Source organism: Brachycentrus maculatus, unplaced genomic scaffold (assembly GCF_059751285.1).
Source record: "Brachycentrus maculatus isolate JH-2025_06_01 unplaced genomic scaffold, ASM5975128v1 h1tg000119l, whole genome shotgun sequence".
NCBI lineage: Eukaryota > Metazoa > Arthropoda > Insecta > Trichoptera > Brachycentridae > Brachycentrus > Brachycentrus maculatus.
In genome coordinates this window covers 2,391,763-2,416,231 of record NW_028280872.1, presented here as the reverse complement: position 1 = coordinate 2,416,231, position 24,469 = coordinate 2,391,763, and the positions used below count along the sequence as shown (strand labels likewise).

Below are 24,469 nucleotides of genomic sequence, written 5' to 3'. Positions count from 1 at the left end.
CACCGTCCGGCACGTCAGTCAGCGTTTTAACGATGATTGGTTTGGATTGGCTTGTGCTTTTGTCCATCTTTCTTCGGACCGGAGCTCTTGATCGGTGCGTGAACACTGACTAAACTGACTAAACTGTCGTAGTCGCTTTCATTTTTCAAAATCAGACTACCGGACGGTAAAATTCCGAGTAGTGGACAAGCGCCCTTAGGCAGAGAGAATAAAACGCCACGCCAATCTGTCTCTTCCACATTCGTGCATCTGCTCATACATACCCACCGATTATTCCAACTTCCGACCCGATTACGCTCAAGTATTTTAAATACTTGATCGTGCTGAGTTTTATTCGTGATTTTCCGAGAATTGCTGGTGATTTTGTTTTGTCTTGTGGTTTTTTCTTTTTTTGGTACGTTTTATTATTATTTGCATGCTTTATTTCAAGTCCCAAATATAGAATCCATTTATAAAAAAACCGCAGTTTTTCAAATACTAAAGGGTGACAACTATTTAAATTTAACAAAAAAATTATCATCGATTTTTCTACTCCAAAATGCAACACCAAGCAATTTCAGCAAAACTTCAAATATTTGGCAATCAAACATTTCAATAAACTCGCTAAAGAAATAAAAAAATAGATGGTATAAAAATCCTTAAGAAAAAAATTAAAGCTCTATACATTTAAATCTTAAAAAAAATATATAAAAAAAACTATTATATCTTTTATTATATAACATTAAACCACGAGTGTAAGTCCCTTTCCAAGCACAAGAGCACAGACTCTTTTATGGAGAGGCACAGCGAATCGAAATATAAAAGTTCTCCATATGTATAAATGATTCAAATGTATTATGTTATAAATAAAAATGTAAATATATTAAATGTAAAAAAAAAAACTTATTTTTTTCTTTATTTTGTACATACAAAAAAATTGCTGCTTCGGGATGCAAGCACACTGTCTAGAATCATAATTCCTAACGGAGTTTAATGTACGCCGAGATAAATATTACAATAATTAAAAAGTCACGCTAAATATTTGCGTTCATTCGGTACGTACAAATATATTATCTTTGTAATCTGGTTGCATATAGTTTCAAGCAAAATAAATATTTACATCATTTAAAAACAAGATTCATCACAGTCATTAAAGATGTTCGTATTTACTGAGGTAGACTTTTATGCTGTGTAATTGTGTTATTTCCGTAATTTTCGCTGCTAAACAGATAGAGACGCATTATATATGGTACTTGTATATAACAGACAGAGACGCACGATAAATGGTACCTGATATTTGGTAATTTTGTATTTTTTTTAATAATTGCATTTCACCTTTTTTTTAATATTCACGGAAACAATTTGCATTGGAAGCAACAATTTATTGTCGTAAACATCGTCTTTACAAATTGTCACATACATTGTGATACTTTTAATCTCAAGTTACTGTTTAAAAAATAAAGTTTAAAAAATAAAAATAAAAATATGATTCAATTTATCGTTGGTAAATGTCAAAATGTATTCCAAAAATGGTATCTAAATCGTCAACATTTTCATATTCGAAAGACACCCATGATTAAACGAAAGTGAAAATATAAAATCCAAATAATTATGAAGATTAATACAGTATTTATCTATTATTTTGAGAAATAAAAAGACATTATTTTTTGATCACTCACATGTGAATGGATTTAGTCGAGAAAGTACCGCCGCATCTCTTAGGAAGCGCAATTAAAGACGGATTTAGCTTGCAAATCGGTCCATAGATATAAAAATCACAATGCAAATAACTGTACAATTTGCCCGAGCAAACAGTCTGCAGGGAGATAAAAAAAACACGTATTGCGCGAGATAAAATCTCATGCGGTTTGCTTTAATATCGCTAAAGTCTTGGACAAATACGCCAATAGCGTACCGGGGATTTTTTTCGACATAACTTTTGCGGTGGATTTCCCACGGGCAAATAGACGATAAGAGAATGAAATATTACGGAGCGAAGGTGTGTTGATAAACCGAACATTATAATTAAGATAGGATCATATTTAAACACGAGGTGACTGTTTCAATTCAACATTACTTATCATTGTTACAGCACGATAATTTTATTTTAGGAATCAAGATAATACAATGATTTCTCCTTCCCTTTTAATGTCCGCCTTCGTAGTGTAATGGTCAGCACGCTCGGCTGCCGTTCTGGAGGTCCCGGGTTCGATTCCCAAGGAGGTAAAATAAAATATAAGTGATTTTTTCACTCAAATATTTATTCAATATTACCCTGGACTGGTACCTGAAGCGGAGGGGTGATCACCTCTCCTTCATGTGTTTACGATCAAGATAACGCTGCGTTTATATGATGCAGTGCCCTATGCACCATTGGGGTGCGGATAAGGGTTTGAATGAATGAATGAATTGAATTGAAAGTTTGAATTGAAAAAAAAATTATGTCCAATTCGAAAATGACGTTCGTACGGAAACATACAGTATCTACTCAATGAATTAGGGCCACCCAGAATTTCGCGCAATTTCTCAATTCAATCAGGAATAACTCAGAGAAAACCTTGAATTAAACAACATTGAATTTTATTTACACATGAACACTTTATTACGCTTAAATAATGCATATATTTTCATATAAATATAGTTAGTATTTAGTATTTCCACCTTTGGCAGAAATAACTGCCTCAATTCTTTTTGGCATACTTAAAATGCACTGTTTTATCATGTTTTTTATTTCTTCGTCTTCTGACCAAATTTTTTGAATATTTTTTTTTAGACAGTCTTCTGTCGGATTTGGAAATGAGTATACCTTATTTTTTAACATGCTCCATACGTTTTCCATAGGATTAAGGTCCGGAGAATTTCCAGGTCAGGGGAGCAAAGGCAGATTTTTGTTAGACAAAAATTTTATTATTGATTTAGCCCGGTGGCAAGGTGCCCCATCCTGCATGAAGGTGTATGGACCTTCTGTTGGGTCGAGTGTATGGTAGAAGGGCAATAAAATTCGTTCGAGGACCTGCTTATGGGAATTTTGGTTCATTGTTCCTTCCACGAAAAACAACGGCCCAGGTAAATTGTTAATAATACATGACCATATCATTGTTGCAGGGGGGTGTTTGATAACTTTTACCACACATGCCTCATTGTAACGTTCCATTGGTGTTCTCCTGACGAATCGACGGCTCTCTGTCACGGCTTCTAACCGGCACTCATCACTAAAGATGACCTGAAAAATAATGAAAATTTAAGTTTAATTCAAATATATAAGTTTATTTACTAAAATGATATGTTGAAAATTAAATTTAAATAAATACCTTTTTCCAATCATCCACCGAGTAATTTCGATGTAGCCTGGCCCATTTTAATCGATCCGCTTTCATTCGTGGTGTCAATTTTGGTACTTTTACAGGGCGCCTGCATTTCAGATTTACTTCGCAAAGACGTCGCCTCAGTGTTGATACCGATATATTTAAACCCTCTTCTTCCAATTTTATTTTTAATGTTTTTGCTGATGCACTACGGTTTTCTAAGGCACTTTGAACGATTTTTCGATCAGTCCTCGGTGTTGTTTTTCTAATCCTACGACAGTTCTTTCGCCGATTGCTGGTGGCGGGTGACTGATTTTTTATTGATTTTGAAATTCTGTCCACTGTTTGACGAGAAACGTTTTCTTGTTTTGAAATTTCTCTATTAGATAGTATTCCTAATTTCAGTATCACTATAACACTAGACTTTTTTTCCTCAGAAATGTCTTTACTTTTTCCCATTTTGCCTTTTCAAAAAAAACACTTGTGTTTGCAAAAAAAATTTATACTTTATGAACTAAAATTAAAAATTAAGTTTTTTTCACAAGACACGATAACTATATAACCTCTCTGAACAAAACAACAACCAGAACTCAAGAAACTTCACTAATAAATGAGATAGGACTATTTTTTGAACTTTCAACTCTCAGTCTACCTGTGCTAATTAGGGACCTTTCTCAGAAAAAGGGTTTGAAATTTTGTAAAGGCTTAAAAAATCCAGGTATATTTTACATATTATTGAAGGTAATACACATGACATTAGATGTCAATAGAAAACTTAAAGTATTTATGTAAAATAAATATAATAATCCAAAAGATTTCAGAGTATTCAAAAAAATAATGGGTGGCCCTAATTCATTGAGTAGATACTGTACAGTAACTATCGTTGTAGAAATAAAAAAAAAATATGGTATTGGAATTCTTATTATGCACCATTGGGTGCGGATAAGGGTAAGAAGAGTTGGTGCGAGTGAAAAGGCGAATGACAGGGACAATGGACCATGAACAATTCATAAAAACATTTTTTTAAATATCAAAACTTTAAAATGTCGCCTGTCATAATGGTTAACCAGTGAAAATAGAAGTGTTATTTTTTAACATCTCATCAAAGATGAAGAAGAATATGGAAGTCTGGGCATTTACGGGGCTGACGACCGTCATAGGCTGGTTTAAGTATTCACCTTACACACGTGTAACGTTCACCAATTTTACCAATTATTGACAACCTCACTACTCAAATTCTTGGAAGTTCTATATACATGAACCAATTTTGAAACATTGTTCTAGAATCTCTAGAGACATCTATTGGTGAGATGAAAAGAAGTTTTTTATTGAGCTGAAACTCTTATATTAATATGTGAGGTCCGAATCCTGGATTATAATCACACATATAAGAAACGCCGGAAAATATCATTTTCAGTTTTACCATTTTAGCTTATAATTTGACCAGATAATTTACTTACAACATTTTGTGTGTGTCCAAATACTTGTTCACAAATCTGGATTATCTCCAATTATAGATAATCTAGATACTATACGGTACCTGAAGCGGACGGCTGATCACCTTTCCTTCATGTGTTAACGATCAAGATAACACTGCGTTTATACGACACAGTGCCCTATGCACCATTGGGGTGCGGATAGGGGGTTTATTATTATTATTATCTACTATACTACATTGGACTTTTTCTCCGTTTCCTCTGCCAGGAATCCAGCCAACCATCCTCACTAACCACTAATCCACATTGTACTAGTTACTAGTAAATTATCTTCTCGCCGGGTCGCGAGATTTCGATCCTAAGACCGTCACTCCAGACTCCAGACCCTTGTACTTTTTTGCCTGCGACGACAATGTCGCCGTCTTGTCGTCCTTGTAGCCCGACGGAATTAACGACCGGCGTTCGTGTCCCTACGTGCTTGCGCGTCCGAATGCACACTTTCGTTTTGATTTGAAGAATTTTATATTGCATTCGCAAATTATTTGTAACTCAGATGTTAAACTGGTTCCACTACAAAAGCACTTCTATTTTACAACATTTTGAGTGTGCCCAAATACTATCTCCAATTACAGGAGTTTTTTCATATTATTTTTTGACATCTCATCAAAGATGACGATCAGACCAAATCCAGATTTGTCAACAAGTATTTGGACACACTCAAAATGTTGTAAGTAAATTATATGGTCAAATTATAAGCTAAAATGATAAAAATGAAAATGATATTTTCTGGCGTTTCTCATGTGTGTGATTATAATCCAGGATTCGGACCTCACATACTAATAAAAGAGTTTCTGCTCAATAAAAAGCTTCTTTTCATCTCACCAATAGATGTCTCTAGTGAAGTTCTAGTGATTCTAGAACAAGGTTTCTAAATTGGTTCATATATAAAGAACTTCCAAGAATTTCAGTAGTGAGGTTGTCAATAATGGGTAGAATTGGTGAATGTAACATGTGTGTAAAGTGATCACTTAAACCAGCCTATGACGGTCGTCAGCCCCGTAAATGCCCAGACTTCCATATTCGTCTTCATCTTTGATGAGATGTCAAAAAAAAAACATATTTTTCATATCTATCCCTTTCTCTATCCTTACTATCCAACCAACAGACAAGCTTCTAAAAAAAGAGGCTTTGCGGGTTATTTGTTTTTTTTTTTAAATTATTACGAAATTTGTGAAAATTTTGTGGTACGACGATTCCATTTTGGTGTGACGATGAAGTATAAGGCAGCTACATAGCCATACATTGTAAAGTGACCAAAGAAACGGCAGGGTATTCCAGAATGATAAGGCGAGCCTGCACAACCGGTCCACGGGAGGAATGCACAAAGTACTGTGCCCAGTGAAAACGCGACCGCGAACCATGGCCAACTACTATAATGTTTTATCGTTTCCTCCGTAAATGGGTTACCGTAAATCAATTTTCTTTATAGTACGACATACTACTAAATTTAAAAATATCGTTTCTTGTTTACAGAATGAATAATAGTGGCCAATTTATATAGCGTTCGTGGAAAATTGGGGTTATGAAATGAAAAGCAAAAATGATAGTTTTTTTTAGAAATTAACGAAATGTATTTATAATAACCAAAACACAATCAGTGCAGATAATTATTTCTTATTATTAATGCTTAAATTTTATAAAAAAACCTGTAGATGGAAGCATCTGTAGTTTCCGAAACTAGCCGTGATAATAAAAAAAACAAGTGTTTTATTTACAAATTAATCAATTGCATTGTACATTGTACCTAGATAGTACATTTTTAGGACCGATCTTATAAACAAACACTCGTTATTGAAATAAATATTTATGAATACCGCTCAAGTAAAATTTACCGTTCATACCATAGAAACAACATAACATTTTTTTTAGGTAAAACCGCATTATTTTTGTAATTTAAAAAAAATCTTCAGGTTTTTTGATAAAAATTCAATATTGTTGATTAGAACTGCTGAAATCAAAGAAATGTAATATGCAGTTTAAAAATAATTGAATCAATATATCGGTTACATTCACGGTCGTTTCACGAGGCAAACCTGAGTGAAGGCCAAGATTAAGCTGGGAATACTCTTAGGGAGAGATACGCTACGGGAGCGATACAAGGCAGTTGGATTGCAGATTGACCAGAAGATGTGTTCAGACGCTGAAAAGAAACTTACGGTTGGTGTTTTATTCACCTCGTCTGCAGAGATTTTTCAATGAATTTTTTTCATATATTTTTTAATGAACTTCCTTTTCAAATGAAATATTTTCCTATGTTAAAGAAATAACTAACTAACTAACCGCTTCACGCCGCTTCCCCGCAGGAATAGATAGAGAGAATAAAACGCCACACCACTCTGTATTTGCAAACTCGCCTCTTCCACATTCATGCATCTCCTCATACACACCCGCCGATCATTTCGGCTCCTAACCTGACCGCTTTTAAGTATTTGTCAAACATGATCGTGCCAAGTTTTATCGGTCTACCTCTGCTCCATTTTCCAACTACATTTGCTTCGTAAATTCGTTTTACCATTCTTTCCTCACTCATTTGTTCCACTTGTCCAAACCATTTCAACACACCTTTCTCAATTTTAAATTGTTTAAATCGATAAAATTATTAAAGGTATTAAAAATGTTCAGAAAATACAAATCTTTAAGAAGTTTTTAACATAATTTGGAAAAACGCAAAATCAACTTTATTACCATTAATTTTCTGAAATGCAATTGATAACGATAGTTAGCCATTGTAATAATTTTATTGAAAATTTTTAAAGCAGCCGATTTAAAAAATACACATACATAACTTGTGAACTATAATTTAAAAATCCAAAAACCATATAATAAAAATAGAGAATTATCGACACGCTGAGCACTCACATAAGGCTGGATATGGTGGGCGATCCGTCACGATGATCGATGATTTATTAGTGGTAGACTTACCTGAAACAAAAGACATGTATTTATAAGACAAATATTTATTTATATTCGGAACGAAAAACGAGACATTATTTTGAGAAAGAAAGAGACTTTGTGTTTTGATCCACTCACATTTTTATTAACCAACTAGTTTCGGCAACAACCTGTTGCCCTCTTCAGGGTTTAATTTATGCCATAAATTAAACCCTAAAGAGGGCAACAGGTTGTTGCCGAAACTAGTTGGTTAATTAAAATGTGAGTGGATCAAAACACAAAGTCTTTTTATTTCTCAAAATAATATATCAATATGATCCACAAAGTTAATGCTTTCAATATTAAAAAAAAAAAACATTTTGAATGAAACGTAGGAACAATGCATACATCAAATATAAAAGAAAATACTGTTGTCATTAAACCGAGGATTAAATTTTTTGTTTTTCAATGATATTGTACAATTCATACTATATTTGATGTAGAGTTTAATATACCTACATATGTACACATGGTTGACAGATCTTTGAAATGGTCAACAGCGGTAGAAATGGTACGGTGAAATAAATGACAAAGTTACTATCCTAAATAATCCACAGTTAATTAGTTTTTGACTTTTTTGTCATCCATAATCAAATTTAATTTTTACCGGGATGTGAAGAAAACCGGCCGGGACACCGGGATTCTGTCCGAAAACCGGGACATCTAGCATACATACTGAAACGAAACCTTTTCGAAATAACGCAGGCATTTTTTTTATTTGTTCAAAAAGTACATGAATAAATTAAATAACGCCATGATTAAGGTTGGTTGCCATTGCCTGAACTCCTGAATTTTTTCGATTTCAAAAAAATGGAGTTCCTTTCAGCAAAGCATACTGACCATAGCCGTTTCATCAACGTAACTGGAACGATGTTTATGAAGTTAGATATGCAAAAAGAAAAAAAAATACTATTATTATACAATCCCTAAATTGAAAATTGTCTATACGATATCATTTCAGTGGCGGTCATTTCGCCAAGGTAATTCAAACAGTTTACAATTTCTTCATAAAGCTGAAATCAAAGGCCGAAGGAGTTGCCAGGCTACCGGAATGTGGGCGAGGTGCCTGGAGGTGTCGGTGGAGAGGGGGGGGGGATAAAACTGCATTGTCACGTGACGGGGCTGCTCGCCCGCCACGTGCCACCCCCTGGCATATACATATACACGATACATACTAACACACGCGCACAATACACTCGCAGCTGGGGTCACGAAGCCTTGCATAAAAAGAGACTCAAATTCAATTCAGACTGAATTCAAAATAAAGTTGCCTTCGAATCATGTTATCTTTCTGTAGCATCCATGATTTTTTTGGATTCCTCTATCTGTAGATGTCTTTCAAAGGAGATCCATGATGATCCCCTGGTTTACAATATGATACAGGTTCTCTGCGTCATATTGCCTTTTCTCTACCTTACTATTGATGTCAGTTACACCCAGGCTAAGTATAGAAGAAGAATTATGTTTATTTACATCTATATATAAGGCTGAACGAGGAATAATTGAAAAGATTAGAAAGAGCTCTTTGCGGTGGTATGGACATGTGGAGCGAATGGATAGCGAGAGAATGACTAAGAAAATATATGTGGCGAATGTGAGAGGGAAAACAGAACGTGGACGACCGAAAAAGACTTGGCACGATCAGATCAATCAGAACCTAAAATCTGGCGGTGTCAAAAGTCTGCGTAATCGGAGGGCATGTATGACTAGATGTATGGATGTGAAGGAGGCTAGGAGTGTATGTCAGGACAGAAGAGTGTGGCGTTCCATCCTCTCTGCCTACCCCTGCGGGGAAACGGCGTGATGGTAGTAGTAGTAGTAGTACATCTATATATATATATATATATATATATATATATATATATATATATATATATATATATATATATATATATATATATATATAAATATAAATACAGCAAAGCGTCGAAAACTTTATTTAATACCCATGCGCAACATTAAAATTTCAAATTTGTGGAATTAAAATTTATCGTGGGTACCTAATGTAATGAGAGTGAAATTATTTTGCCATTAACTTCTTAGAAACATAAAATTAATTCTTCTCAAATTTCTTCATCTCCGTTGATTGATGAAAATACTAAATCTGGTGGAGGCGGTAGTCTGATCTTCAATCTGTTCCACTTAAAAATCACATACCGCTTACTCCTTTCAACAAAGTCATATATCAAAAATCGTCGATTTTCAGTAGTGAATGTTTTCGGAATGCCCAGAAAATGTACTATATCCCAGCAAAAGCGGCATATCTTTAACTTAATATTTACCCGGTACAGGGCAGAAAGTGTTGTTTTTGCATTTTGAAGAAAAGGTATTGTTTTATTATTTTTTTTAACTATACCAAATATTTTTCAAATGGAGATAAAACATTCAAAGGTTTTGCCTAAAAAGATCTGTTGCACAGCAAAAAGTTCAATAAGTGGCTTGATATTTATTTTGAATACATTTTATTATATTTTTAAACTTAAAAAACGATCTCCTGAAAAATCAAGGAGTGAGCGATATACTGAGATGCATTTTTTAATATTTATTCACCGAGGAAAATACGGTTGAATTTCAGGTAGATAGAAAAAAAAATCATCTACGATTCGTGGAAATGAATGAAACGTTCATTGGGTATAAATACTGTACCTGTATATCGAGTGCCGCCAGCAAAAAGAGCGCGTGTGACAAATCGCTACTTTTCACGAGATACATTTCAGAGTTATTTATAACGCCGTCGGGTAGTCGTGTACGTTCACGCAGTGCCAACAATCCACACTATGTAATACTATAAAGTAGTATAGCAAAATGACTACTTAACAAAGTGTGGCGCCTCAAATGCACCTACTTATTGAAAAGTAACGATTTGTCGCTGGCGCACAATGGTTGGCAACAGTCGATATACAAATGTTATAACGTGAGAACGTGAGAAATAAAAACATTTTTATAAGAAATGCTATATAAAAACAACATAAATATATTTTTTTAATAAAGAGAAATATTTGTAAAATTTATATTTGAAGCACTAACTTTGTGATTTTCCATTTTATAATTAAAATGTAACTTTGTTCTTTATTTTAAAATCACTATAAATATTTTATTATAATTAAGTTATAATAAAATATTTATAGTATTTTAAAACAAAGTTACATTTTGATTATATAAATATTTGTGTTTTTATTATTCACACAAATATTTCAATTTCATACGATTTCTGTGAGCCTAAGCGGCTCATTAGAAATAGGTGTCAAATTGTGGAAGAGTGGGAAATGGGAATCGAACCCGGGACCTCCAGTACAGTAGCCGAGCGTGCTGACCATTACACTACGGAGGCGGACACTACCACATTATCTACGATAATCAAACGAATCTAACATACAAACAAAAAAATATTAGTTTGCAAAATTCAGTAGTTACCAAATTAAATTCACAAACAAAGAAATTATTTCGTAAGCGCCATCTGAATTAAAACGATACCGAGCAAATAAACAGCTGATATTGCAACGCTACGTGCACATTTGTGTATAGGCCGCATGTGTGTACGTATACATACATACATACATCCAAAGTTCGTACGCGATCATTCGCCGTTGTTTACAATCGACAGTGCGATGTATGCGTGAGCGACTGTGTCAGTATGTACGAGTGTGTGGGGGCGATCATATCCCACATTTCCACACACAACCCACCACGTGACGGCCCCGTTGCTAGCGTGCGCGTGAGCGAGACGGCGCTACCCGCGTGACGATACCCACGAGCGAGACGGCGCTATAATTAAATTCGGCACGCGGAGAGCGGGACGGGTGTACGGCGCGCGTGCGGGACGGCGCTATCATCGCGTTCGGCAAGGAAAGAGAGACAGGGACGGGTTTATCTGGATAGGCAGACGTGCGTGCGGAATGGCGCTATCGTCGCGTTCGGTATGGAAAGATAGACAGGGACGGGTTTATGTGGATACGCGGGCGTGCGTGCGGGACGGCGCGCAAGGTACGTCCGTGCGAGCACGTGCGCCCTCGCATGTGTGGGCGAGACGGTGTTATCGCACTTACATGCGCGGCCGTTTCACAATCGGTAAGTGGAAAATGCAATGTTTGCAGTGATTAGGAATTAGATACGCTCGCCTATTATATACAGCGTACAATATTTATTTTATATAATGAATTTACATGAGCAGAATGATACTTTTATTATTTTATTTTCTTTGGGAATTTTTCAGAATAGTTACATCAATCATTTGTGGAGGTTCTCACCAGCAGTTACATTTCCAATATTGCACAAAAAAATAATTTTAATGTAAATCTGTTCTGTTTACTGTATTCTATCGAAATCTTAATTAAAGTTTCTACGAAAAGTGACAAATTGTGTGTTAAACCAATATGAAATCATTAAATCGCACCAAAACGTAACAATTTTAAAATTTATAATGGAAATTTAACGTTTTGGTACGTTATCCACGTATAATATGAATCATATATAGCTTATTAAACCAGCCTATGACAGGTCATAAGCCCTGTAAATAGACAGACTTCCATATTCTACTTCACATATTTTGAGATGTCAAAATGTTAAAATAACTAGTAACTGGAGAAACTCAAATTTGTGAACAAGTATTTGGACACACTCAAAATGTTGTGAGCCTTATACGTACATGCTATCTTAATTCTTTTCACAGCCTTGCTTTTAACAGCTTTTTATTTTCAATGATTGATTCGGCAGTCACTTTGTGGTAAAATCTATACATTTTTTATTTAAGTTTTACTTAGTAAATAGTAGCCTTTTTATCACTATCATGAAGTATAACGATAAACGGCGTAATAAGCCTGAAAAAAGAATTGCTGTATCTAAAAATAGGATATTATCTATCACGTGTATTCACAAAACAGGGAATAAAATTAATCTCAGATAAATGACTCTTATCGTCGCCGATCCTATTGAAGACCAATCAAAATAATTGGCATTCCGTCATTTTCGCAGAATATTATCGAGTCGGGCTAATCCAACCCAGGCGCTTTGAACTAGTTAAAACATAAGTCAATAATTATTGCAGCGCTACAATAAAGTCAGATGTCATAACATAATCAATAGTTCGACATCCGATCCGTGTAAGTTCATAATGAACTCTTACGAGAGGTGGTACATGATAAAACTAGAGCTAATGTGTAAAGGCAATTAGCCGTAACTCAAGTCGCGGCTGTTTGGCGTAATACGGCTTATAGCATTCTTATAACTGGCCTCTATCACATACATTCACAGATTTTGCTCTATCTCTTTCCTTTACTGAGATATTCATAATCCAAGTAGCCGCAAAATTGTATCAATTTGATACATGCATTGGCGAAAAGCATCATTTTAAGTTTACTATAAACGCGTTTATCTCAAAACTACTGTTTTTAACATGCGGCTATTTGCCTTTGCACATTAGACAGAAGGATATTGATACCATAAACCAAGTTAGGACACAAAATGCCGAACCCTCTTCTAGTGAAACAGAAAGGCTGGTGATGACAGTCAACAGTCCGGCTTCTCTTAAGGATTTTTACGTGGTTTTCTCCCAGCAATGAGCAAATGCTGAGAAGTTCCAGATTGACCCACACTAGATTATCCTTCATGTTCCCAACACAGATTAAAATAAAATATGTTCTTAGCTAGAAGAAACAAAAATCCACTAATTGATCTATAAACCTTGTTTAAAATAAGCAAGGTAAATAATAAATGTAACTCCCATCTTAAAAAAAACATCAATATCAGTGGAACAAGCTCGTGTAATCATAATACATTTTAAATTAAATTTTACTTGGTAAATACCACTATTTCTTCAAATCTATGACACGTGTTTTGAAGCATCTCGCGTCATTCGGCTGTCCAAACTTAAAACACAGTAAGGGGCATTTTTTTGTAGTACGTTTTTTTTTGCATTTTTGGACTAAGTAGATCTACTTAGTCCAAAAATGCAAAAAAAAATGTACTAGAAAAAAAATGTCCCTTACTGTGTTTTGAGTTTAGACAGACGAATTGTTTCCACACCAATGTGATTGAAAATGATGAGGAATGCATCGAAACACGTGACACAATAGATTTTAAGAAATAGTTGTTTTTACCGAGTAAATCTTAAATTAAAAATGGATAGATATCACCAGAAAGTGACTGCCGAATCAATTAATGAAAATAATAAGAAGACACTGGTGAGACGGAAAATTTCTACATGATTGTATCAAAATATGTAAATAGGTGTTATTGTTTTGAGAGATATCCGATATCTTAATGCTAGTAGTAGACAGAAGATAAGAAACGAAAAACATTTGGTATTGAATAATAAAATTTCACAAGATAATTCTTATGTCACATGGTACGAATAGACTCCAGTGTAAAAGATTATCAATATTATTTCAGAGAAATTTAATCGATTAAAAGTAATGATTATATCGTAAAAAAAAGTAATAAAACGGTTATCAATACTTTTCGCTAATGCATATCTAAACCAAAACAATGTAGATCGATAAACTATCGGTACAATTGCAATTCAGATACTAGATGTACCCAGCCACGCGTTGCTGTGGCTCAGTCTGGTAAAACGGAAAAGAAAAAAAAGAGGGCACATTTCTAATATGTTTCATATCACAATGGTTGTGGGTATGAATATTTTAGTAGACGTCAAGAAGCAGGGTGTTTGCCATGAGCGTTATTAAGTGTTTTGCATATTTTGTTACCTTCAACAGATGGCGCTGCCATAAAGATAAAAATATGTTTAAAAAAAACTATTTTTACCTGTAACAGGTACATAAATACACGAGCGCATTTGAATGTAACTTTCTGTCAAAATTAAAAAAAAATCGCTTAATACCTTTAGAACAATTAAGATTTTGAGCATTTTTATTTACATACCATATTGGCTGTCCAAACTTAAAACACAGTAAGGGACATTTTTTTTGAAAGACGTTATTTTTATATTTTTGGACTAAGTAGATTCTACATAGTTAAAAATGCAAAAAATATTTTTTTTAAAAAATGTCCCTTACTGTGTTTTAAATTTGGACAGCCGATATATAAAGACGTAAAAAAAGGGAAGTACGCTTTTAATACAAAATTTTTGACGACGTAGAAAACGGATAGTAATTTTGTAAATAATGACAGAATATCTCGTTATTTCCCAGTCGAGAGTTCAACAAATCCCCGCGATATATTCCTAATGACTAACGATTACATTTGGAGGTCGAATGTAAAAAAAAAACATCGAATCGGCTGTCAAACATCCGGCACAATACGCATCAGGTGACCGACCAGTCACAACGTTCGTAATACAGTAAATCCTGGATATAACGGACTAATTGGGGGAAGGGATGTCCGTTAAAACAGAAAGATCGTTATATAAAAAAAAGGTTTATCGTTATATAAAAAAATAAATCAGAAAACTTTTTGAAAATATAAACACTGCTTAAAGATATGGTATAAATAAACAAAAAAACACAAGCAAAATTACATATATTTATTATCTTCGTTCATCGTCGTGAAGTGACTGACATTTGCTGTTTGATATCGACGCGCTTGCTTTCGGTAATCCTGCTTTGATAAAGGAATCAAGTTTTATTATCACTTTTGAAGTTTTTAGACATTATTTTTTACTATCGTGGGACCTTAAAATTGTTTACATGCGGCGACACATGAAGCATATATAATATTAACACATTTCGGACGTGTCTTTTTTACATACATCTGCGGACAGCTGGCGTTGGCGCTGGCAACGGGATTTGATAATTGTGTGCAAATAGTTTAGATTTTAACCAAAGAGATTGGTACACAATATTCACACAAAAACATCTAATATGTAATTCCTTTTCTCACTTTGAAATCAGGCCGGCGCAGAAGGCACGCTTCCCGTCCTTAAAGCATCAACCGACCGAACGGGTAGAAATACCTTTTCCGTCTGAAGTGTGTCAACTTCTTCTTCTTCTTCATGAGCTTTCTGACCTCCATTGCTGGATATAGGCCTCTTCCCCTTTTTTGCCATTTCCTCCGGTCGGTTGCTGCTTGCAGCTACTTTTTACCCCCCACAGCGACTATGTCGTCGGACCATCTCTTTTGAGGTCTTCTGACACCTCTTTTGTTCTCCCAAGGTCTCCATCGTAAAATTCTGGGACCCCCCCCCCAAGTGTGTTAAGAGGACATTTTAATTTTTTTACATTTGACCGGATTTTTTGTCCGATATATCCCATTATAGGTGCGTTATATCGAGGTTACACTGTATCTGCGAACAAGAAGCCACAATGTACGTGCTCCTATATAACTAGTAGCTAATTATTCATTACCGTTTATATTTAGTTTGGGTTTTCAGTTACCGGACGCTTTCCCTAGAGCATATTTACGCTAAATTAGAATGCCTTATCGAGAGAGTACTCGGTGACGCGATCCAAGGTTACACGTGTATACTTTGTATTTATCGCCCGAATTATTGTTTCCACACAAAGATAATGATTATTATTTTAATACGGAATTCTCGGAACATCGACGAAACGAATGCGGGGCGTGAATTGCGGAAAAGTAAGAAGAAATGCTAATGAAAACATGCATTGTATTATGCTAACATTACCATACAGTTACGGACAGGAGTCAAAGAAAGAAGACGATATTATAACGACTTTAGGACAGAAACAATAATTGTATCGTATTTTTCAAAATCACTTTTAGATTCGTTGCATATAATTACATTTAACCGAAGAAGGAAATTTTTATAAAAATTGCATTTCCCTCAAATGAGATTTACGATATATGAAGGAGTTTCAAAAATTTGAGCAGTGTGGTTGGCAATCTGTAAACTGTGGCAAGTACCTAGAATGGTGAATGTTGCACGTGTGTAAAGTGATCACTTAACTAGCCCATGACAGGTCGTAAGCCCTGTAAATATTCAGACTTCCAAATTCTTAAGGGGATATTCCCAAAGACAGAACTTATTCGCCAGGCAACCGCCGAAGAGGTAACATGTCTTTCTACGCCCGATTTTCTTTAAAGAAAATAATTGGATATTTTTCTGTTTTTTTAGAATATGTACAGAAAAAGTATTTAAATATATTCTTTATATTTATAACTCCTAATCATTCAATGACTATTTTATTTTCAAAACCATATAATTATTTCGAAGAAAACTTATTTTTCCAACGCAAAAACGGTTTTGATAAAAAATCAATTCCGTAAAATGTTATTTTTTTATTCTTCTTCATCTTTGATGAGATGTCAAAAAATATATATGAAAAATAACTCCTGTAATTGGAGATAATCCAGATTTGTTCACAAGTATTTGGACACACTCAAAATGTTGTACGTAAAATGTTACCTGGATTTAGAGAAAAATGAGATGCGACTCGACGAATACTGGGCCTTAAGACCTGTAAATACTTCCAAAATACAATCTTCCATAATCTTCTTCATCTATGTTGAGATAAAAAAAAAAGAATAAAATATTATTTTACAGCACCTACAACATGGCTCGTGTTGTGTATGCTACAACCATATGCGTATTTTCTTCCTACATAATCAACAACAAAAAAACCTACTAACAAAATTCAAGATTCTAAAAATAAAGGCGGTCGATAAGACAAAAGCGTGTCGAAGACACTTCGTAATAAAATAAAAGAAGAACGGAAATACTGGAAGGAAGAAATATATTGAACAAAGGAGCGGTCGATAGTGGGATGGGTACTTCGGTTATTAAATATCTAAAAATACATCAATTGCCGTACTGAATTGGCTCATTATTACTATCCACAACACGACGATGAATCACGCTACTAAGTAAGGATGTACCGAAATAGCTGTTACATAAAACGCGATTACAAATACACATTTAATATTTAAACGTATGTATGGAGTGTGCTACTGTATGGCTGCGAGGCATGGTGTCTATCTGAAAAAGATAAGAATAGGCTGAATGCGTTGGAGATGTCGATCTATAGAAGAATGCTCGGGATATCCTGGAGAGACCACATCTCCAACGATGAGGTACTTCGATTGATCAAAGAAAGGAACCACCTACTCGCGACTATCTCCAAAAGACGCGCCGAATGGATCGGGCACGTGCTAAGACAAGAGGGTTTCCTGCACCAAATAATGGAGAGGACGATCGAGGGAATAAACGCCAGAGGACGCCCACGCCGCGAATACCTAAGCGACTTATACGAAGACATGGGCTGCTCGACGTATGAGGAGCTGAAGAGGACTTCCGAAAATAGGCGAGAATGGCGAAAGAGATGTCATCTGATGCTACAGACCAATCCGCAGGATTGAGACCATAGAAGAAAGGGATTTAAATAAGATTCAAGTGTTTTCATTCCTTGATTCGGCAGTCACTTTGTGGTAAAATCTATCAATTTTTAATTAAAGTTTTTCTTAGTAAATACCACTATTTATTTAAATCTACTGTGACGCGTGTTTCGATGCATTCCGTATCATTTAGGTAACCCTTAGTGCATGTTGATCTTCGGGTCGACCAAAATCGCATGTGATAAAATATTTTGTGTAGTTGTAAATGTGTGAATAGTGTTATGGTGATGACGTGTAGTATAGTTTGCATGCTGTTAAAGTGATTGTCCTGACGAAGAGACGGGTACATCTCGAAACCGGTAGAGAAAAAATCTCGGTAAGTGGTTTTATACTAATATTACTAACATTTTTTAAAAAAATATATGAATAAATGTAAAAATTATTAACCACAAAGTAAATGCTTTAAATATTAATACTATTGAAAAAATAAAATAAAGACAGAATTCGAAATTCGAATTCAGACTTGTTAAAAAAAAAACAAATTGAATTCCGAAATTCAAATGCGCGAATGTGACGGATATTAAATTTCAAAATTCGAATGTGTTTCGAGCGCCACGCTGCGACCATGACCCAAATCCGCTATTCTAATTCTAATGACGAGCTCTACATGAATCACATGTGCAAAACAAGCATCGCTTGCCGAAAACACAATACGATTAAAATAGGCTTTTTAAAAATATATACGAAAACAGTGTCAAACTACCTTTGGTTCAAAACGGGTACGCGGCGAAATGCGCGTCCTTGCAACCGTCTCTTTCCGGCGCGGGAAAGCCCAATATAGAGACAGTGGAAACATCAAAATAGTAAAAGAGCTCATATAAAAAAGAAACAAAGCGCCAACACCCTACATCAGAATAATTCTAGCAATATCCTTGTCCCTTTTTATGCGGTATATTAATTTTACCCTACAGAAAGGGCGACGAGTCGCATGTCTGAAAATATCAAAAGCCTCGTGCAGCAACGGGGCCATTAGACAAAAATGCGTATCAATTCAAACCTTCCGCTGTATACGGCTAGTCATTGAAAAGCTCTTTTTATGCGGGTTGTCCATTCGGCACCGGTTACGGGTAGGTCACATTACACGCTAGACAGTGTGCGCTCACGAGGCGAGGACGAAGGTCGTTAGGGACGACCGAGTACTAAATCAGCTGTTATAGAGAGACTAGAAAAACTTTGTATGTACTCGTAAGAAAATGATATTTTTTATATTAGAAAAATAGTAATGTAGATGAATGAAGTCAAGGACTAACAATCTTCGACGTTTGACAAAAAAAAAATTATAATAAAAATATTATTGGAATGAATTAAGAAATGTGATAGATCAGTTGATCGGCTACAACAACTGCTATGGGCAAAGAGATCTTACCAGTTCGCAACCAGCGGACTAAGTTTGGCGAGCGTGCCTTTGCTGTTGCGGGACCGATGGCGTGGGATGCTCTTCCACCAATGGTTAGAAATAGTGAGAGTGAGATAATCTTTAGAAAAAAATAATAAAACACACATTTGTTTTCTAAATCATTTCAACCATAATATTTTTCCCAATTCATTCACAGTGAAGCGCCCTTGAGGTAGTACTTTACGAAAATGGCGCTATATAAATTATCCAAATTTATAATTATTATTTTTATCAGTTCGAGCTCATGTAAAAGGGCCAGGGCTAGGATTCCATAGGGAAGTTGACGTTTTAACTACGTAGCATAAATAATTTTTACTTTATATTATATTATTTATTGATCCGGCATTAACTTTGTGGAACGACATGTTGATTATTTTTAAAATTAAACACTTTTTTGAAATCACCTGTCAAAGAAAACAACTGTAGTTTTCGAAACTAGTCGTGTATAATGGATATGAAAATCAATAAGTTGTATTGTATGTATTTTTGTGTCAGAATACATTTCAAGAAATATTTGTATTTGCTAAGTAAAGCTTTTTTTATTTATCGTTTCGGCATTTACTTTGTGGTAAGACAAGATGATATTATTGAAGAAAACACTTGTTTTTTACCACTTGAGTTTATTTTATGACGACTAGTTTAAATAAAACTTAAATTAAAAATAAAAACTAGTCGGTCAAATTTCTAAAAGTGCAGAAAACTTTTAAAAGTCTCGGCGGGCAGACGACGAAAATAGCAGAATTATTATACAGATGGACACGCGAGTAGAGGACGTGTAACATATGTTTCGAGGCTATAAATAGCGACAGCGTGTGTTTTAATTATTTCATAACAAACATTTTATGCGGAATGCGAGCTCGAATCGAAAACAATTTCGGTTTCGCAACGATAACAAACGGCAAAGACCTTTTGACTTGCGAATGTGTTTTCGTTACGTGAATCGAACCGCGACGTCCGATATGAAATTTAAAACGGATCGACCAAAGAGTGCCCAAGTTAGAATTTCAAATAATGTACACTTAATCTAAAAGAGTGGCAAAGTTAGAATTTCAAATGTATTCTTAATTTAAAAATAATCGACCAAAGACTGATCAAGTTAGAGTTTCAAATGTATTTTAAATAAAAAAAAACAATCGAACAAAGACCGGCCAAGTTAGAATTTCAAATAATGTTGTTTTCTTAATTTAAAAAGAATCTACCAAAGAAAGGCCAAGTTAGAATTTCAAATAATGTATTATATATTGTTTTGAGAAATAAAAAGACTTTGTTTTTTGATCCACTCACATTTTTATTAACAACCAACTAGTTAAGTATTTTTATTTCTCAAAATAATAAAACGTATTCTTCATTTAAAACCAATCGATCAAAGAAAGGCCAAGTAAGAATTTCAAATACTGTATTCTCAATTTAAAACGAATCGACCAAAGGCCGGCCGTGTTAGAATTTCAAATAATGCATTCTTACCCATATAATTTTTCATCCACTTCTTCTTCGGCGGCGGCATTGACGTCACCCTCGGGCTGCAGGGTCTTCCGACGCACGCGGTCGCATCACCAGCCGCATCCTCGTACCGCCTCCCCGGAGGTGACCCGCAGGGAGCTGGATCACTCAAACCGTCGTTCGTCTTCGCGAACTTCCGAGGCGATCCGGACGAAGAGTCTTCGTTGTTACTCGACGTCTCAGTCGGCCTCGAGTACTTGCGTCCGATGGGGGAGACGCTTCCGTCGGAAGAAGCGTACGACCCACCGTGATTCGATTCGTTTGCCATCTCGCCGTACTTCCGCTTAGGAGGAGCACCGTTCCCATTGGACACGGTGAACGATAACCCGCGATTGATTAGTTTTTGGGGCACTTGTTCGAACATATTTGCGAAGGAAGGGCTACTGTTAGCAGCGGCATAAGAGACGCTTTGATTGATCCTTAGCGGAGATATGCTAATATCGTGGGTCAGAAATGAGATCCCCTGGTTGGTCAGTCTAAATGGTGACACTCTATCGCTAGGCGAATAAGACGAGTTTCGGCTGTTCAGCTTTGGAGGGAAGATGGACTCGTCGGTTGGAACCGTGACTCCTTGACTCCGCCTAAGGCTGTCTGGCCTCGTTTCCGTCTCGTTCTTGGCGCTGTAGCGCTGGAAGTCCGCCTGGTAGGACTCCCTGGCCGGCGGCTGCCTGGCGAGCGTGTAGTTGCACGGCTGCTTGCCATTCTGCTGCTGCTTGTCGTACATCTGGAGGTAGCAGTCCACGGGGCTACAGCTCGCTTGGTTGGTCTGGCTGGATTCCATTAGGACGCCCATTCTACACCCTTGCACTGGTGACAGCTCTAACTTCGCCGCCGTTCTTTTGTTTTTCACTTTATAAAAATATAACGCAGCGCCACTAGGGCAACATTCCACCGGCAAAACACAAAAATCTAGAATCGTGCAGTTCAATTTATTTTTCACAGCTTGTTTTTACCCATGGCACAATTATAAAATTCAATAACACTGTAAATTAAGTAAATAAACAAATAAATACCTTATAAAGCAAAACATTTACAGCCGTTAGTATTAAAACATCAATTATTTCCATAAGTGATGAATTTAATATAAATTAATTCAACATGTAATAAAAAAATGCAGGAAAACAAAATTGAAACAAAAATCATCGAAACATTACGTAATAATGCCTTTAAGAATCAAATTTTTAACGATTCGTTTATTCAACTGAGCCATTTAAAATAAAAGTAAAAAAAAAAAAAACAAACAAACAAAACGATCAAACGTACGAGGAAAGTATTCGCTATATCACCGCGACTTGATAAACATATTATAAAGAAATATTATCACGACGATAAAAAAAAATAACACGGGGTAACTTTTTAACTCATTTTCATCGGCGAATTGCAATTATTACACGGAATAGGACACCCACGGCAGGTCTTCTAAGCACAACACAGCATACCGGGACACCGGGTATACGAATGCCTTATTGCGGAGCTTCTAGCGCGCAGAGTGGCCAGCCGTAGGCGCCTAGCAGTACTAACTGTGATGCGTACTGTGTGCGCTGGTATTGGGAGCGCGGTCGCGGCACGTGCTAGCGCCGAGGCGACTCTGACTCGTGTAAAAAGTGTAATAATAAACTCGACTAGACGCAACGGTCGAGGACGGAAAATGCGGCCGGCAAAACGGAACGCCCATTCAAAAGGTGTTGACGAAATTATCCGGCCAAATTATAATATGTATTATCCATATTATTTTTTTGACATCTCAACATATATGAAGGAGATTTTTTAATTGATTAATTTATTTCATAGATACATATTTCGTAGTCGTACAGGAGAATGTGACTAACAAAATATAAAATGTTCAGGATTTAAGTCACTTTTGCTTGGCAAGAAAATAAATATCAATGCAGTAAGTCATTTTTAAGAAGTTAATACATTATACTTCTAAGTTTAAAATCCTTTGCGATGTTTTTCAGGGCAGTATTAAGCCAGTAAGATATCAAATAGTCAATAATCGCGTTTTTGTAAGAAATGCACTTGGTCACTTTCTCCTGTATGACTACGATTTGTTTCATAGATACATTTTTTACTATGTATATGTATTACGGCTCTTTAGGCATGGCCTGTGTTGAGCCGAAATTCATTCATTCATTCAAACCCTTATCCGCACCCCGATGGCGCATAGGGCACTGCTTCATACAAACGCAGTGTTATCTTGATCGTTAAAGAAAGGTGATCAGCCCTCCGCTTCAGGTACCAGTCCAGGGTAATATGGAATAAATATTAGAGTGAAAAATCACTTATATTTATTTGACCACCCTGGGAATCGAGCCCGGGACCGCCAGAAAGGCAGCCGAGCGTGCGGACCATTACACTACGGAGGCGAAATACTTACATGTTAATACATTTTTTTTTATTGTTAGATTTTATACATTAGATACAATAACAATTTACTGTGTAAAGGTTTTACAATAAAATAATTACATTTTTTGTGGCATTTTCAAACGAATGTCTTCGTTTGAAAATGACATAACTAGGCGAAACACTTGTCACAAAATTGATTTTTATGTGTTTTTCTAAGCAATAAAATACAAATTAGTAGACTAAAAAAATCAGTGTTTGATTTAGCATTTAATAGATAAACATATTTTTGTTATTAAACATTATCACTGGCCGGTCGAATGTCGTTTTTTCCTCCTTTGTTATCAGCGCGGCGTCCGACCTTTCGCGATTCCGTCGGTCTTGTCGGCAGTGGAGTAACGTCCGCGAGTTCGCCTCGCTCGCCACACGCGGGGTTCAATCGCCGGACGGGTCAAGGGAACGTGTCTCTAATAATAGACGCGATAAGGCATACAATTTTGATTAAATCCGATATTTTTATGCTTCAGAAAACATAGTCGAATCGTAGAAATCGCCCACTCCTTTCAAGAACGTCATAAATCGAAAATCGTAAATTTTCAGTTGTGCATGTTTTCGGAATGCCCAGAAAATGTACTGTATCCCAGCAAACGAGGCATATTTTAAACTTAATATTTACCCGCTACAGGGCAGAAAGTGTTTTTTAGCATTTTGGTTATGTTTAATTTTTTTTTTTTTTAAATACTATATATTTTTCAAATGGAGAAAAAACCTTAAAAAAACAGGTTTTACCTAAAAAGATCTGTTGCATAGTAAAAAGTTCAATGAGTGGCTTGATATTTATTTTTAATACAATTTTAACTCACTAACTAACTTACTAACCATCAAGCCGCTTCCCTGCAGGTGTGGGCACAGAGAATAGAACGCCACTTTAATCTGTCTTTGCAAACAATTTTCGCTTTTTCCTGGTTAGTGCAGCTCCTCAAGCATTTTTCATTTACCATATATATATTTTTTTAAATAAAGTTAATTTTTTTTATACAATTTAATACAATTTCTACACATTTCTACTAAAATCTTATAATTTCACCCGGCCGCTTTCAAGAATTTGACATACTTGAACGTGCCAAGTTTTCCTCGGTTTTTCTCTGCTTCTTTTTCCAACATGTAGTTCATAGCGCCTCATATTTTTTTAACCGTTCCTTTTTCACTCA

At 35.6% G+C, this 24,469-nt stretch overlaps 1 protein-coding gene and 1 long non-coding RNA gene across 4 annotated transcripts in view; both read right to left on the bottom strand.

Moving 5' to 3' along the window:
- Nucleotides 1–24,469, bottom strand: part of LOC148309655 (uncharacterized) — a 122,693-nt gene that overhangs the window by 83,585 nt on the left and 14,639 nt on the right. Inside the window, exon 2 of one of the 3 annotated variants that reach the window (XM_088259726.1) lies at nucleotides 20,880–21,897. The exons of the other annotated variants lie outside the window; for them this stretch is intronic. Within the exon in view, the coding sequence (XP_088115852.1) occupies nucleotides 20,880–21,708 (829 nt within the window). The 5' untranslated portion in view covers nucleotides 21,709–21,897. The remainder of the gene's footprint in view (nucleotides 1–20,879; nucleotides 21,898–24,469) is intronic. 3 annotated transcript variants of the gene reach the window in all.
- LOC148309656 (uncharacterized) lies at nucleotides 3,016–4,149 on the bottom strand. The gene is made up of 2 exons (XR_015837499.1): nucleotides 3,291–4,149; nucleotides 3,016–3,202 (listed from the first exon to the last, which is right to left on the bottom strand). It is a non-coding gene; the product is annotated as an uncharacterized LOC148309656 (long non-coding RNA).